The 18,213-nt window shown below is 35.7% G+C and overlaps 1 protein-coding gene across 3 annotated transcripts in view; it reads right to left on the reverse strand.

Moving 5' to 3' along the window:
- LOC131936715 (potassium voltage-gated channel subfamily H member 7) overlaps window positions 1–18,213 on the reverse strand; it is a 115,630-nt gene that overhangs the window by 18,479 nt on the left and 78,938 nt on the right. For all 3 annotated transcript variants that reach the window (XM_059293771.1, XM_059293770.1, XM_059293772.1), the window contains 5 exons: window positions 16,683–16,782; window positions 16,207–16,359; window positions 13,508–13,704; window positions 11,101–11,212; window positions 919–999 (listed from right to left, as the gene is read on the reverse strand). In XM_059293771.1, the coding sequence (XP_059149754.1) occupies window positions 919–999; window positions 11,101–11,212; window positions 13,508–13,704; window positions 16,207–16,359; window positions 16,683–16,782 (643 nt within the window). The remainder of the gene's footprint in view (window positions 1–918; window positions 1,000–11,100; window positions 11,213–13,507; window positions 13,705–16,206; window positions 16,360–16,682; window positions 16,783–18,213) is intronic.

The following is an 18,213-nucleotide window of genomic DNA, read 5'->3' on the forward strand; positions in this document are numbered from 1 at the left end:
ATGCATACCACGACACAGATAACCCTCCTCCCGCCCCCTCCCTCGCTTTCCAGTCTGGTGAGCTGTAATTCATGCCCTTTGTTTACAATCGTAGAGCCGGGTCGAATTAGTGACGGCTATTAAGGGCAGATAATTTAGTTTTAAACGATTTGAAACTAAGGGGACGTAACTAATGGGAGGCTGCTTTCCGCGGGGTGGGGGTGTGTGAGAGGGGGATAATCGTCCTTCACGAGCTACATTATAGTGTTTTAAAGCAAAGATTTTCAGTCGCAGCATTGATATTGTCGAATTCACAAATTATGAATTACTGAAAAGTAGAAAATAAAACAACTAAATAGCGGCGTATGATACGTCGCGGGTCGTCTCCTTATTATATATTTAACGAAAATCATTTATTCTCTCCTTTTTAATGCATTATTACACAAAATACTTATTATTAAAACGATTTTTTTCCCTTTTTTTTCTTTTTCCAGTCCTTTAAATTATTTAATACCATAGATTTTCATGATTAAAAACAATTGCGCACCAAATGAAGATGATAATACGCGGAATAGTAGTAGTGGGACACCCTACTAGTTTCAGAAAATTGTAATTAAAAAAATTAATTAGTCATCCAATTAAATCAAATTTAATTGAAGATTGTATTGTTATCGGGCTTGACCCACGTGCTGCATTTCAGAGAAATCGGTGGATTAGAAGTGCTCGAAATTTCGCTCGCCCTTTTCGATCTATGATGACAGACATGACGAGGAAGCATGTTAAATAAAAGCTTGTAAACATGAATCAAATATATATATATATATATATATATATATATATATATATATATATATATATATATATATATATATATATATATATATATATGTATGTGTGTGTGTGTGTGTGTGTGTGTGTTCAAATTGAAACAGGGCGCACCTGAAAGGAAATCGACGTCACGTGATGGCCGCTTGGTGTCCATACTTCCCACTCTGCGCCGCATGGCCGATGCTCTGTTACCTGCAAAAGGTAAAATTAGCATCTAGAAGGTAATCCTTAATGTCTTAAGTAACTAGTGGCTTAGACTGAATTCTTGAGTGTTTTATTTTATACAACCCTTGCAATTAACTAAATGTTTAGACTGAATTCTTGAGTGGTTTATTTTATACAACCCTTGCAATTAACTAAATGTTTAGACTGAATTCTTGAGTGGTTTATTTTATACAACCCTTGCAATTAACTAAATGCTTAGATTTAATTATTTGCTGATTTGTGATATACAACCCTTGCAATTAACTAAATGTTTAGATTGAATTATTTGCTGGTTTATTTTATACAACCCTTGCAATTAACTAAATGTTTAGACTGAATTCTTGAGTGGTTTATTTTATACAACCCTTGCAATTAACTAAATGTTTAGATTGAATTATTTGCTGGTTTATTTTATACAACCCTTGCAATTAACTAAATGTTTAGATTGAATTATTTGCTGGTTTATTTTATACAACCCTTGCAATTAACTAAATGTTTAGACTGAATTCTTGAGTGGTTTATTTTATACAACCCTTGCAATTAACTAAATGTTTAGATTGAATTATTTGCTGGTTTATTTTATACAACCCTTGCAATTAACTAAATGTTTAGATTGAATTATTTGCTGGTTTATTTTATACAACCCTTGCAATTAACTAAATGTTTAGATTGAATTATTTGCTGGTTTATTTTATACAACCCTTGCAATTAACTAAATGTTTAGATTGAATTATTTGCTGGTTTATTTTATACAACCCTTGCAATTAACTAAATGTTTAGATTGAATTATTTGCTGGTTTATTTTATACAACCCTTGCAATTAACTAAATGTTTAGATTGAATTATTTGCTGGTTTATTTTATACAACCCTTGCAATTAACTAAATGTTTAGATTGAATTATTTGCTGGTTTATTTTATACAACCCTTGCAATTAACTAAATGTTTAGACTGAATTCTTGAGTGGTTTATTTTATACAACCCTTGCAATTAACTAAATGTTTAGATTGAATTATTTGCTGGTTTATTTTATACAACCCTTGCAATTAACTAAATGTTTAGATTGAATTATTTGCTGGTTTATTTTATACAACCCTTGCAATTAACTAAATGTTTAGATTGAATTATTTGCTGGTTTATTTTATACAACCCTTGCAATGAACTAAATGGTTAGACTGAATTATTTGCTATTTGTACCATTTAACCCCTTTCAGTAGCAAACGTTTTAGATTTAATTTTTGTGGTTTGTTCCATTTAATCCCTGTAGTAACCAATAGTTTAGAGTGAATTATTTTGTGATTTGTACCATTTAACCCTAGCGCTAACCGTTATCTAATACGCGCTACAGACGTGGCTTAGAGGACTGAGCCGACTGATCACGGAGCTAAGCTTTGGATTAGGGCTAGGGTTAGGGAGCTAAGCTTTGGATTAGGGCTAGGGTTAGGGAGCTAAGCTTTGGATTAGCTGGCAGCGTCTGACAGAGCGGCCAGGATTTTCTGGAATTTTACAGAGCTCCGCTCGGCGCTGGGAAACAGGGGAGGGGAATTGTATTACACGGAGTTGCAAAGGTTGCTTTGATTTTATCATATTCGCCTTCACAGTTGCGACACAGAGAGGAATTGTATTACACGGAGTTGCAAAGGTTGCTTTGATTTTATCATATTCGCCTTCACAGTTGCGACACAGAGAGGAATTGTATTGCACGGAGTTGCAAAGGTTGCTTTGATTTTATCATATTCGCCTTCACAGTTGCGACACAGAGAGGAATTGTATTACACGGAGTTGCAAAGGTTGCTTTGATTTTATCATATTCGCCTTCACAGTTGCGACACAGAGAGGAATTGTATTACACGGAGTTGCAAAGGTTGCTTTGATTTTATCATATTCGCCTTCACAGTTGCGACACAGAGAGGAATTGTATTACACGGAGTTGCAAAGGTTGCTTTGATTTTATCATATTCGCCTTCACAGTTGCGACACAGAGAGGAATTGTATTACACGGAGTTGCAAAGGTTGCTTTGATTTTATCATATTCGCCTTCACAGTTGCGACACAGAGAGGAATTGTATTGCACGGAGTTGCAAAGGTTGCTTTGATTTTATCATATTCGCCTTCACAGTTGCGACACAGAGAGGAATTGTATTACACGGAGTCGCAAAGGTTGCTTTGATTTTATCATATTCGCCTTCACAGTTGCGACACAGAGAGGAATTGTATTGCACGGAGTTGCAAAGGTTGCTTTGATTTTATCATATTCGCCTTCACAGTTGCGACACAGAGAGGAATTGTATTACACGGAGTTGCAAAGGTTGCTTTGATTTTATCATATCATTCGCCTTCACAGTTGCCACATCCAGAGGCGTAGAGGGGAGGGGGGGGGGGGGGAGGCGACGAGTGCGGTCAGCGCAAGGTGACACCTTTTAGGGGGGGGGGTAACTAAGGCAAAAAATAACAAAATATATACAGAAAAAAAAAGATTATTCCAGTTAAATAAATGAGTAATTAGAGTTAAATAAATGAGTAATTAGAGTTAAATAAATGAGTAATTAGAGTTAAATAAATGAGTAATTAGAGTTAAATAAATGAGTAATTAGAGTTAAATAAATGAGTAATTAGAGTTAAATAAATGAGTAATTAGAGTTAAATAAATGAGTAATTAGAGTTAAGTAGACTTTTAAGATCGAAGCTCACAAGTGCACACAAGGGTGGTGGGAGGGGGTGACACGATGACGTAAATTTGCTACAACCAATTGTATTTATAACCGACTATAAGTAAACATGGTTGGTATTATCTGATCACAGTTTAAAGCTATCGTCGTGGGGAGGGGGAAAGGGAGTAACAGCAACTAAGCGTTGCAAAATTTGCCTAAGGAAAAAGGTTTGTTAAATATCATAATAAATTAAATGTAAATTCACGTCTGGGGTGGGGGTGACACCAAATTTTATCATTTACAACAAGAACAATTGAATTAGTTAGAGTTAGGTCCGTACATGATTTTTCTAGGTGGATTGATAAAAATGTTAGAGGGGGATGTAACATATTGGGATTTGTGAGGTCAGGGGAACTCACTCTTCTTGTATTGGTTATATTTATAATGTTGTTATTGAGTGATGTCCCTTGTATTTATCTATCATTGTTCCTCTTCCGTTTACGAATAAAAGATGGCTACATGCTGATGGCTTCTGTCTCCGTTGTGTATTCCTAATCTATTATATCTGGCGACGAGGATAAATAATCTACTAGAAAGAGCACCTACTTACGCAAAAAAGAGGTTTGCTAGAGCATATTAGCTAAGTATTTCTAGAATAATGGCGCTGTATGGCCAAATAAAAGAATTTGATTCGAATGATGAAATCATTCAAGATTACCTAGATAGGTTAAGCTTTTACCTTGAAGCTAACAACGTGACGATAGAAGCCAAAAAGAGAGCTGTTTTGTTAACAGTCATAGGGCCTCAACAATTTAGGCTACTAAAGGACTTATGCGCACCAGCTAGTCTAACTACCAAGAGCTTTAACGAGCTGAGCAAATTGCTAACAGACCACCATGCGCCTACCCCATCAAAGTTTCTATGTAGAGCTAGATTTGACGGTAGGACTCGTCAAACAAACGAGTCAATATCAGAATATGTTGCTGCTTTACGTCATTTAAGTGAATTCTGTGAATTCGGCGATACGCTGTCTGACAGACTATGTGAAAAGTTTGTGACAGGTGTAAACAGCCCTGATGTTCAAAGAAAGTTGCTGCTCGAGTCAGATCTAACATTAGAAAAAGCAATACAACTTGCAACTTTATTCCAGCAGTCATCCGATGCGGCGAAATCTCTAACGCCTTCAGAGATCCATGCAGTAAACAGCAGGTTAGTCAACAAACACCAACCCCATCAGAGCATTCCAACTTATGCTAAACAGCCTGCACGTTTAAAGCCTAGATCTAAATCTAGTAATAATTATCAAAAATGTCATCGATGCAAAGGTCCCCATGCATCTCATCGGTGCAAGTTCAAGTCTGCAACTTGTTATAAGTGCAGTAAGCAAGGTCACATTGCCAAGGCCTGCTTTGCAAAGTCTTCGTCTGTTGCTAAATCTAGCCAGTCAAGACAGTACCGCAACCAAAGGCAGCACTATGTTAACTCTCACCAAGACTACCTAACCCAACCAATGAACCACTCTACCAGTGAAAATGCTCAAACTGATTCGCAGCCGGATTTCAACCTGTTCTCTGTGAAATCAATAAGTCATGCTCCCATCAATGTACCAGTTAATATCAACGGTAAGAGCATCAGCTTCCAACTTGACACTGGAGCATCTCTAACAGTCATCACAAAGAAGGACTTTGACGCTGTCACAGGAGGATCAGTGCCTCTACAGCCATGTCACAAGTGTCTAACAACATACACTGGTGACAATGTTCCGGTAATAGGAGAGTGTATGGTTCATGTAAGTTATAATGGTCAAAGTGTTAAACTTCCTCTTCTTGTGGTTGAAGGAAATGGACCACCATTACTAGGTAGGAACTGGTTAAGTAATCTTAAGTTAAATTGGGAGAGTACATGTTCATTGAACAATGCAAAAGAATCTAGTCTTACTTCAATAGATAAAGTAATATCTGAAAATAAAAGTGTTTTTGGCAATTCTGGATTACTAAATGATAGAACAGTGAAGATAAGCATTAAAGACACAAATCCAAGATACTGCAAAGCTAGAGTTCCACCTTATTCAATGAGGGATAAAATTGAAAATGAGCTAAGTAGATTGGAATCTAATGGCATCATAAAGAAGGTAGACTATTCCGATTGGGCAACGCCCATTGTGCCAGTGTTAAAGAAGGATGGTTCTATAAGAATTTGTGGAGACTATAAAACTACACTGAATAAGCAAATAGAGCTAAATAGGTACCCTATACCTAACATTGAGGAAATTTCTTTGAATTTGGCAGGAGGAGACAAATTCACTGAATTAGACTTTAGTCATGCTTACACTCAACTAGAACTGCATCCAGATTCAAAAGTCTATACGACAATAAACACACATAAAGGACTCTACCAATATGAAAGACTATGTTTTGGTATATCATCCAGCCCTGGAATTTTCCAAGCTGTCATGGACAGTATTTTTAAGGATATTCCAAATGTTTGTGTGTACTTTGACAATGTGTACATAACTGGTAAGAATGACACTGAACATCTTAAAACACTTGATAAAGTATTGAAAATTGTTGGTGAAAAAGGTTTAAAGATAAACAAAGATAAATGTCAATTCATGTTGACAGAAATTAGTTTTCTTGGTTATATATTGAGCAAACAAGGCATCAGACCTCAACCTGAGAAAACAAAAGCCATTAAAGAAGCACCCAAACCTGAAAATACCCAACAACTAAGAGCTTTTTTGGGCTTGATAAATTACTATGCAAAGTTCATAGTGAATCTGTCTGGTAAACTATCACCACTGTACAAGCTGCTACAGAAAAATGCAACTTGGCACTGGGGTAAACAACAAGATACTGCTTTTAATACAGCAAAAGAGGCTTTGTCTTCTGACACCTTACTAACTCACTATGACCCAGGGAAAAGACTTATATTAACATGTGATGCTTCACCAGATGGTGTAGGAGCAGTCTTGTCCCACATGGATGAGAAGGGTGACAGACCCATTGCTTTTGCCAGTAGATCTTTGAACCAGGCTGAGAAAAATTATTCTCAGTTAGATAGGGAAGGCTTAGGCATCATTTTTGGTGTTAAGAAATTTCATAAGTTTCTGTTTGGTAGGAAGTTCACCATCTTTACAGATCATAAACCATTGCTAGGTTTATTTGGAGAAAACAAAACCCTACCTGAGCATGCCTCACCAAGAATTCAAAGATGGGCTATCACACTAACTGCATACAATTATGAATTGAGATACAAACCTGGATCTGAGAATAGTGCAGATAGTCTTAGTAGATTACCTTTAAAAAACCAAAGCCTTAGCTATATACCAGAAGATGTATTTGTTCTCTTCACTATCATGGATAACTCCAATATAAATGTGAATGATATTAAAAGAGAAACACAAAAAGATGAGTGCTTAATAAAAGTATATGAGTACTGTAAGAATGGTTGGCCTGAAGAGTCTGTGAATGATGACTTAAGGCCATATTAAATAAGAAATAAAAACCTTTGTGAAGATAATATAAAAGATGGAGAAGATGCAGTCCATTATCAGTCAGAGTTGCCTAAACAAAGTATTTGTAACTTAATAAATGATTATGGTGATATGGCAATTTCAAATGCTTTTAAAGAGAATACATTAGTAAGAAGGAATGTGATCATCAAACAACTTTGCTAACATCATTAGCACTTACAGAAACTAAAAGGGTAACATCAAAAGTAAATCATGACAAATCATCCATTGAAAGAGAATTTGGATATAATGAGAATGTGTATCTAAGGAATTATGGGAGAAAGGAAAAATGGATACCAGGTCAAATTGTTCAATGTACAGGACCTGTGTCTTACAAAGTAAAAACAAATGATGGACTTATTGTCCGTAGACATGCAGACCAGTTAAAAATAACTTGTGCAGATAATAAGTGTGAATCTGTCAATCCCACCAAATCTGAACAGTTCACACCAACTCAGTTTGTTCCACAACCAAGTTCTGTTGATATGAGTGAACCAAGTTGTCTGGAGTCAGAAAATGTAAATTCTGGAGTTAATGATTTAAATCCTAGACCTCCTGAGATAGAGAATCCAAATGGTCAGAATATTGAGTCACCAAATCAAAAGCCACTGAGAAGGTCAAACAGGACAATCAAAGTCCCAAATAAGTTAGACCTATGATTTTAAAGGTCAAAAGGACTTTGACATCATTGTTTGTATTTTAATTATGTTGTAACATATTGTGCATTGTTTGTAAGGATGTAATCTACCATAATGTTCATGTTACAATATATTTGGTGATTTTAGGATACTGTAAATTGTTCTATTGAGAGATGTGTTGTGTTTACTAAGGGTAAAGGGATGTAACATATTGGGATTTGTGAGGTCAGGGGAACTCACTCTTCTTGTATTGGTTATATTTATAATGTTGTTATTGAGTGATGTCCCTTGTATTTATCTATCATTGTTCCTCTTCCGGTTAACAAATAAAGATGGCTACATGCTGATGGCTTCTGTCTCCGTTGTGTATTCCTAATCTATTATAGGGGAGACACCAACGTCCATCGAAGTGGAATGGGGTTGAAACCACATATGAAATGTACAAATCTACATATCATTCGATCAAACACATTACCATACAGCAGCCTACGCGTGTGTACGTGTGTATGTGTACGTGTGTATGTGTACGTGTGTGTACGTGTGTGTACGTGTGTATATGTACGTGCGTGTGTACGTGTGTGTACGTGTGTATGTGTACGTGCGTGTGTACGTGAGTGTGTACGTGTGTATGTGTACGTGCGTGTGTACGTGTGTGTGTACGTGTGTGTGTACGCGAGTGTGTACGTGTGTGTGTGAGTGTGTGTGTAAGTGTTCGACACCAATAGAAAAAAAGCTACACATGTCTAAAATCTATGACTAAAAATCTATTTATAGCTTTTTCACCGATTTGTGTCGCTGTCATTAATATTTTTCAATATGTAATAAGTTAAATGAAAACATTTTATTTTTTAATTACTATTTAAAAGTGCGTGTTGCAAAAGAAAAACATACCGTTTGAAATGTATTAATCCATTATGAATGAATTAAGTTAAAACAACATATGAGATGAAAATGTATAAATCCATTATAAATAAACTGAGTAAAAAAAAAACTTTATTATAAGAGAAGTGAAAATGAATAATGGACACCAGCAAGCAACAGACGGATAGAACTGGTTGGCTTGCCACATTGACACATTCTGGCCAAACGTTTTGAAACAAATAATTCATGCAATAATTTAGTCAGTTTGATCTTTAAATTTTGTATATAATATACTATGGGTTTTGTTGAATTGTAACAGTTTGATTACAAATTTAATAAATCCATAAAAAGTAAAAAGCTTCTGATGGATTTAAACGTTGTAAAAAAGTATTTGTCGCTATGTTACTCATTTTCCTATACATTAAAATTTGAAGACGAAGATCAGTCAAAAGTGCGTTACTTTAAAAAAAAAACAACAACCGACAGTGATCTTAACTTTCTCGAATATTCTAATATGAAACAACAGGTGATGGCAACTCGGGATATAGACATGATTTTTAATCCATTTTAAATACTTAAACTTTTTAAAATAGAATAAAATCTCGTAGAAAAAAGAACTACACACCAAGTGAACGCCAAATAAAATGTGCATAATAGTGCGAAATATTAAAAGTACTTTATAAATTAACATGCGTTTTTTGAGAAATAGAAAAATAGCGAAAATTACTACATCCGGTCAACGGTTTTTACTCAAATGTTGATAGAAGGCAGAGAATTAAATATTTTACTTACATGTGACATTTTATTTATCTATCTGACATAGTACTCAAGTTTTAGGCTTTTGAAAAATTCAAAGTAGAATAAGTTTCATTTCCGGTTATCGGAAATCGCTCAAAAGTTAAAATCGATCTACAATTTTGATATAATATTTATATATGAAATTTCACCAACCTAGCTGTAACGGTACACAAGTTATCGTGTTTACACACACACACACAGCCACACAGACAAGATGGCAAAACTATGTTTTTCCGACTCAGCGAGCTGTTGAGATTTGCAAAAATCTTGATTTTTTTTTTTGCACGATTACAAGACTTTCTCCATACTTCGTATATACAAGTACGTAAAATTATTAAATACATCAAGGAAATAAGACTTTACACCAGCGTTTACACATATTTATAAAGATATTAGGCATGCTGCCCAGCTTCGCTTAGGCTTTCGAAAACATTGAGAATTTGAATGCTTAATTAATTCGCCCGAGGGTCGGTCTACGACCTCAGGAGTTATGAAGAGGTTCCTACGTGGAAATTTTTTTTTCGATTTATAGCTCATATAAGGCGCCGGTCAGTCGAGGTCAGTTTTGACCCCCTCATCGTAGACTTTTCGGCCAACCGGCCCCCGTGTTCTGTCACCCCAAGGCAAGATCCTGCCAAATTCGAAGCGCCTGCGGCGCCGGGAAGTGCCCTATCGGGCACCCGACAACTTTGCTTTATATATTATAGAGATTAGGAAATTGCATAGATAAACAAAGATTTTAATAAAGTAATTAAGGCGGAAATTCTTTAGAATAGAAATGTATTATTTGAATAGATTCTAGATCTAGGTAGGGTCTAAATCTGTGTAAGTCTAGTTTTTCCGTAGATCTAGATCATCGAGATCTAGATCTAGATGATCTAGAATATCTAGATGTAGATGATCTAGATCTAAATCTAGAATCCTAATAGAATTTGTTTTTAAGTTTAGCCCGAGCAAAATTGTATTGTATAAATTTTATAGCGTACGTAGCTCTAAATTATATTTGAATGAAATAGTTCATTTCTTTATTTTATTCTAAACACGGAAAATGACGTCATCAGTTTCGTGCTCTTTTTTTTTAGTGTAAACAATACGCTACGTCATTGTTAAATGCGTTCTTGTCCCCAAGTATATACATTTTTCCGGTTGCATAATTAAAATTGTTTTTCTACATTCGAATACGTCTTTATTTTTTATTTTTCTTCTTTAAATAAAATTGTGGTTATACATTTAAAACATCTTACATACTATTTTCAACAAAAGTCCGTATAAATTTCTTCATATATCGCTGCAGATTCTGATGTGACGTTCGGCGAAAATATTTTGCGGAAAGACAGAGAGTGAGAGAGAGAGAGAGAGAGAGATGTGCGCACAGGGGCTTTCATATATTAGGATTATATATATATATATATATATATATATATATATATATATATATATATATATATACATTTTCCTTTGGGGGGTGGGGGGATGACACCATTCGGTGCAGTACCGGTGACACCCGACCTTGCTACATCACTGGCCACATGGTTGATACACTAGTTGTAACTTACTTTGTCACACATTCTTTACACAACTTGTCACATATTTGTTACACTGCTTGTCACATAATTATTACTCGTTTCTTACTTTCACTTTCAAAGGTGCGACGTTTACATTGCAGCCTAGGTCGGCGTTGACGAATAAACCTCAGGGTCTCATCGTCCATCTTCATCTTGGCTCGCAGCTGGAGTAGCGTCCCCTGGTTAGATACAGTTTGACAGTCTATAAAGTCCAGAACAATTAAACACACTTTCTAACAATAAGACATTTTTCATTAAGTCCAGAACAATTAAACACACTTTCTAACAATAAGACATTTTTCATTAAGTCTAGAACAATTAAACACACTTTTTAACAATAAGACATTTTTCATAAAGTCCAGAACAATTAAACACACTTTCTAACAATAAGACATTTTTCATTAGGTCTAGAACAATTAAACACACTTTCTAACAATAAGACATTTTTCATAAAGTTCAGTACAATTAAACACACTTTCTAACAATAAGACATTTTTCATTAAGTCTAGAACAATTGAACACACTTTTTAACAATAAGACAATTTTCATTAGGTCTATAACAATTGAACACACTTTCTAACAATAAGACATTTTTCATTAAGTCTAAAACAATTGAACACACTTTCTAACAATAAGACATTTTTCATTAAGTCTAGAACAATTAAACACACTTTTTAACAATAAGACATTTTTCATTAGGTCTATAACAATTGAACACACTTTCTAACAATAAGACATTTTTCATTAAGTCTAAAACAATTGAACACACTTTCTAACAATATATAAATATACATTAACCTTTTTCACACTTGCCATTGACTTGACTCATAAATAAATCTTTCTCTCACTGACCATCTACATACAAATTTCTCTCACTGACCATCTACAAACACATTTCTCTCACTGACCATCTACATACAAATTTCACTGACCATCTACATACAAATTTCACTGACCATCTACATACAAATTTCTCTCACTGACCATTTACTTCATTTACATAAAAATTTCTCTCACCGATCATCTACATACAAATTCTCTCACACGACTGGACACAGTTCTCTGTGTTAACTCTAGTACTTTGTTCTTATATACACGAGCTCTGTCGATTACGTCCTGTCTCAGACTCTAGGTTTCGTTAACTGACTACATGTACACATCCACCACACATCCACCACACATGTACCACACATCCACCACACATCCACCACACATCTACCACACATCTACCACACATCTACCACACATCTACCACACATCCACCACACATCTACCACACATCTACCACACATCCACCACACATCCACCACACATCCACCACACATCTACCACACATCTACCACACATCCACCCAGTGGCGGAACTAGAAAAAAAGGGCCACCCCGCAAAAAAAATATTGTAGCCCCCCCCCCCCCCATATATATATATATATATATATATATATATATATATATATATATATATATATATATATATATATATATATATATATATATAGGCATATATATCTATATATGTATTTATGTATATATATATATATAAACAAAAAGTACGAACATGGGATGCGCATTGCTGGCCTATTCGGGTTTTGATAAAAATGTTTTTTTTCATTTACAACAAATTACATCATGTCATGTGTGTAAGTGCATTTTTTTTTCTTTTTTTTTGTAAGTGCATCAGTGTGTTTTGTGAAAATAAATTTTATTTAACTGTGCTTTCAGACACCTCTTAACATCTAGTCGGTCAAAATAATATAAACCATGAAAGCTTTGTATAAGTAATGGTGTTTCGTGTTATGTTTATTTTGTTGCTTTTTTAAAATTTAAATTATTCATTTTAAATACATCTCCTTTTTATTCAATGTTATTCTTTAGTAAGTACTTTAAAAAATAATAATAATTAAGCAACGTAATTGCTTTTTAATTTGTTTAGTACAAATCTATTAATAGGAGCTTATGAGCAAAACTATTTAAATATTTAAAAAAGGGAAATAAGTCATGGAAGTCTGCTTATCTTTGATAAGTTTGATCGTAGGAGAAAGAAGACTCGGCTTTCATAGTGGTTTAAAAACAAAGGGAAAAAGAATATACATGAGCGTGGGGTGGTGTCTATAGAATAAAGATAATCCAGCTACGGTAATCTTTTTTTACAAAACAACCATGAAGTAAAAAATGCAAGTAAATTATTTTTTTTAACTATACAATTTTTTTATGGTCGGCCGTGGGCCCCTAAATGGCGTGGGCCCCCCCGCATTGCGGGGTCTGGCGGCACTGTAGTTCCGCCCCTGCATCCACCACACATCGCGGAAGGCATTGTGAACAGTAAAGGGACGTAACCATGACATACATAATACAAGGGACGTAACAATCACTAACAAGACATAATGTAACACTAACCATTTACATAACTCAAAAACCTTTTCAAACTTTCTCACACTGACTCTCTATGTAATTGATAAAAATAAAAATGCCAACCTTTCTTAGATTGAAAGTCACTTGAAATTTGGCGAGAAACGATTCAGCGAACTCGGGGTAGGTCTGTAGGATCTCCCGGAGGTCCGGAAGGTCGATCTTGTTGATGTCGCAATAGGAGAGGGCCCTGACACAGTACATGGACTGGCCTTGTAGGGAGTTGTTTTCTTTGATGTCTTCACCGAAAATATCATCTTTTCCTGCAAGTTTTATTTACCAAGGTTAGCTAAGGCATTTGAATGATTGATTAGGATATCTTCACCGAAAATATCATCTTTTCCTGCAAGTTTTATTTACCAAGCTTAGCTAAGACATTTGAATGATTCATTAGGATATCTTCACCGAAAATATCTTTTCCTGCAAGTTTTATTTACCAAGGTTAGCTAAGGCATTTGAATGATTGATTAGGATATCTTCACCGAAAATATCATCTTTTCCTGCAAGTTTTATTTACCAAGGTTAGCTAAGGCATTTGAATGATTGATTAGGATATCTTCACCGAAAATATCATCTTTTCCTGCAAGTTTTATTTACCAAGGTTAGCTAAGGCATTTGAATGATTGATTAGGATATCTTCACCGAAAATATCATCTTTTCCTGCAAGTTTTATTTACCAAGGTTAGCTAAGGCATTTGAATGATTGATTAGGATATCTTCACCGAAAATATCATCTTTTCCTGCAAGTTTTATTTACCAAGGTTAGCTAAGGCATTTGAATGATTGATTAGGATATCTTCACCGAAAATATCATCTTTTCCTGCAAGTTTTATTTACCAAGCTTAGCTAAGACATTTGAATGATTCATTAGGATATCTTCACCGAAAATATCTTTTCCTGCAAGTTTTATTTACCAAGGTTAGCTAAGGCATTTGAATGATTGATTAGGATATCTTCACCGAAAATATCATCTTTTCCTGCAAGTTTTATTTACCAAGGTTAGCTAAGGCATTTGAATGATTGATTAGGATATCTTCACCGAAAATATCATCTTTTCCTGCAAGTTTTATTTACCAAGGTTAGCTAAGGCATTTGAATGATTCATTAGGATATCTTCACCGAAAATATCTTTTCCTGCAAGTTTTATTTACCAAGGTTAGCTAAGGCATTTGAATGATTGATTAGGATATCTTCACCGAAAATATCATCTTTTCCTGCAAGTTTTATTTACCAAGGTTAGCTAAGGCATTTGAATGATTGATTAGGATATCTTCACCGAAAATATCATCTTTTCCTGCAAGTTTTATTTACCAAGGTTAGCTAAGGCATTTGAATGATTCATTAGGATATCTTCACCGAAAATATCTTTTCCTGCAAGTTTTATTTACCAAGGTTAGCTAAGGCATTTGAATGATTGATTAGGATATCTTCACCGAAAATATCATCTTTTCCTGCAAGTTTTATTTACCAAGGTTAGCTAAGGCATTTGAATGATTCATTAGGATATCTTCACCGAAAATATCTTTTCCTGCAAGTTTTATTTACCAAGGTTAGCTAAGGCATTTGAATGATTGATTAGGATATCTTCACCGAAAATATCATCTTTTCCTGCAAGTTTTATTTACCAAGGTTAGCTAAGGCATTTGAATGATTGATTAGGATATCTTCACCGAAAATATCATCTTTTCCTGCAAGTTTTATTTACCAAGGTTAGCTAAGGCATTTGAATGATTCATTAGGATATCTTCACCGAAAATATCTTTTCCTGCAAGTTTTATTTACCAAGGTTAGCTAAGGCATTTGAATGATTGATTAGGATATCTTCACCGAAAATATCATCTTTTCCTGCAAGTTTTATTTACCAAGGTTAGCTAAGGCATTTGAATGATTGATTAGGATATCTTCACCGAAAATATCATCTTTTCCTGCAAGTTTTATTTACCAAGGTTAGCTAAGGCATTTGAATGATTCATTAGGATATCTTCACCGAAAATATCATCTTTTCCTGCAAGTTTTATTTACCAAGGTTAGCTAAGGCATTTGAATGATTCATTAGGATATCTTCACCGAAAATATCATCTTTTCCTGCAAGTTTTATTTACCAAGGTTAGCTAAGGCATTTGAATGATTGATTAGGATATCTTCACCGAAAATATCATCTTTTCCTGCAAGTTTTATTTACCAAGGTTAGCTAAGGCATTTGAATGATTCATTAGGATATCTTCACCGAAAATATCATCTTTTCCTGCAAGTTTTATTTACCAAGGTTAGCTAAGGCATTTGAATGATTGATTAGGATATCTTCACCGAAAATATCATCTTTTCCTGCAAGTTTTATTTACCAAGGTTAGCTAAGGCATTTGAATGATTGATTAGGATTATTAAGACACTATTATTTACCAAGGTTAGCTAAGGCATTTGAATGATTGATTAGGATTATTAAGACAATATTATTTACCAAGGTTAGCTAAGGCATTTGAATGATTGATTAGGATTATTAAGACACTATTATTTGCCAAGGTTAGCTAAGGCATTTGAATGATTGATTAGGATTATTAAGACACTATTATTTACCAAGGATAGCTAAGGCATTTGAATGATTGATTAGGATTATTAAGACACTATTATTTACCAAGGTTAGCTAAGGCATTTGAATGATTGATTAGGATATCTTCACCGAAAATATCATCTTTTCCTGCAAGTTTTATTTACCAAGGTTAGCTAAGACATTTGAATGATTGATTAGGATTATTTAGACACTTTACCAAGAATGGCCATGACGGTTTCGTCTTTGAGTATCTCTATTGAGCCACGAGCGATGAAGTATAACGCCGTCAAAATATCCCCCGGGTGGACCAACGTGTCTCCTGGAGGGGCGTGGGTTGACTTGAACTTGGTGGACAGTACTCTCAGACATCCTGGCGAACAGTTAGGCTCGGGTTAGGGTCATGGTCAGTATTAAGGTTAGGGTTAGGGTCATGGTCAGTATTAAGGTAAGGGTTAGGGTCATGGTCAGTATTAAGGTTAGTGTTAGGGTCATGGTCAGTACTAAGGTAAGGGTTAGGGTCATGGTCAGTATTAAGGTAAGGGTTAGGATCATGGTCAGTATTAAGGTAAGGGTTAAGGTCATGGTAAGGGTTAGGCTCAAAACCACCTACTCGTCTCTCATCCATCAATCATCCATCCCTCATCCATCCCTCATCCATACCTCATCCACCACTTTACATCCAGCTGTACCTACCTGGGCTGGCCCCCTTAAAAGCGTTACAATTCTGCAAGAGGTTTCTGTTGAGATGAAGACAAATATCGGCTTGTAGACATTCTGGGAAGCCTTTTAAAACCTGAAAGTTAATTCATGTTTGATGCATGCTGAAACGACGTGCTCAAATATAATAAATTACAAATCTAAGTGTAAGGGTTAGGGATAGGGTTAGGCCATCTAAACATTTGAAATTAACTCCTGGGTTAGGGTTAGATCGTCTAAACATTTGAAATTAACCCCTGACTTCGGGCGTAAAGTTAGCGCTAACTACGGGCTGTTTGATTTTGCACACCACTTATACATGTGCTCAGTGGTAGCTAACCCTAACCAACACCACTCATTGGTAGATAACCCTAACCCACACCACTCATTGGTAGCTAACCCTAACCCACACCACGTATACATGTGCTCAGTGGTAGCTAACCCTAACCCACACCACTTATACATGTGCTCAGTGGTAGCTAACCCTAACCCACACCACTCATTGGTAGCTAACCCTAACCCACACCACTCATTGGTAGCTAACCCTAACCCACACCACTTACACATGTGCTCAGTGGTAGCTAACCCTAACCCACACCACTCATTGGTAGCTAACCCTAACCCACACCACTTATTGGTAGCTAACCCTAACCCACACCACTCATTGGTAGCTAACCCTAACCCACACCACTTATACATGTGCTCAGTGGTAGCTAACCCTAACCCACACCACTCATTGGTAGCTAACCCTAACCCACACCACTCAGTGGTAGCTAACCCTAACCCACACCACTCAGTGGTAGCTAACCCTAACCCACACCACTTATTGGTAGCTAACCCTAACCCACACCACTCAGTGGTAGCTAACCCTAACCCACACCACGTATACATGTGATCAGTGGTAGCTAACCCTAACCCACACCACTCAGTGGTAGCTAACCCTAACCCACACCACTTATTGGTAGCTAACCCTAACCCACACCACTTATACACGTGACCTCCAGGAAATTGTAACAGCTGCTCGGATAGGTATTGGAAGCTAAGCCTAGACAGTTAATTTTTACATCAGCTTGACCCTAACCCTAACCCTAAGCCTAACCCTAAGCCTAGACAGTTAATTTTTACATCAGCTTGACCCTAACCCTAACCCTAAGCCTAACCCTAAGCCTAGACAGTTAATTTTTACATCAGCTTGACCCCCCCCCCACCCCGCCAATTAACCTTTGTATATTACAGCTGGCCCAAAAACTGCAATAGGACATTAACCCCTGTAAAGGTGCGGAACTACTGGGGGGGGGGGGGCAAGCCATTTAGGAGGCCCACAGCCAACCATATTTAATATTTTTTTAAAAATTTGAATTTAATTTTCGTGCATTTTTGCCTTGATATTTGGTTTGAAAAAATACTGTAGCTGCGGTACGATTATGTTTATTTTTCAGTCAATATACCACACAATTCCGCAACCATTAAAATCAATTACACAAACTGTAATGTAAAATATAGGCAAAACTTTAACTTTTAATGACTT

The sequence above is a fragment of the Physella acuta genome, unplaced genomic scaffold (genome assembly GCF_028476545.2).
Source record: "Physella acuta isolate Inbredline_101_S28 unplaced genomic scaffold, ASM2847654v3 ptg000186l, whole genome shotgun sequence".
In the NCBI taxonomy this organism is placed as follows: Eukaryota; Metazoa; Mollusca; class Gastropoda; family Physidae; genus Physella; species Physella acuta.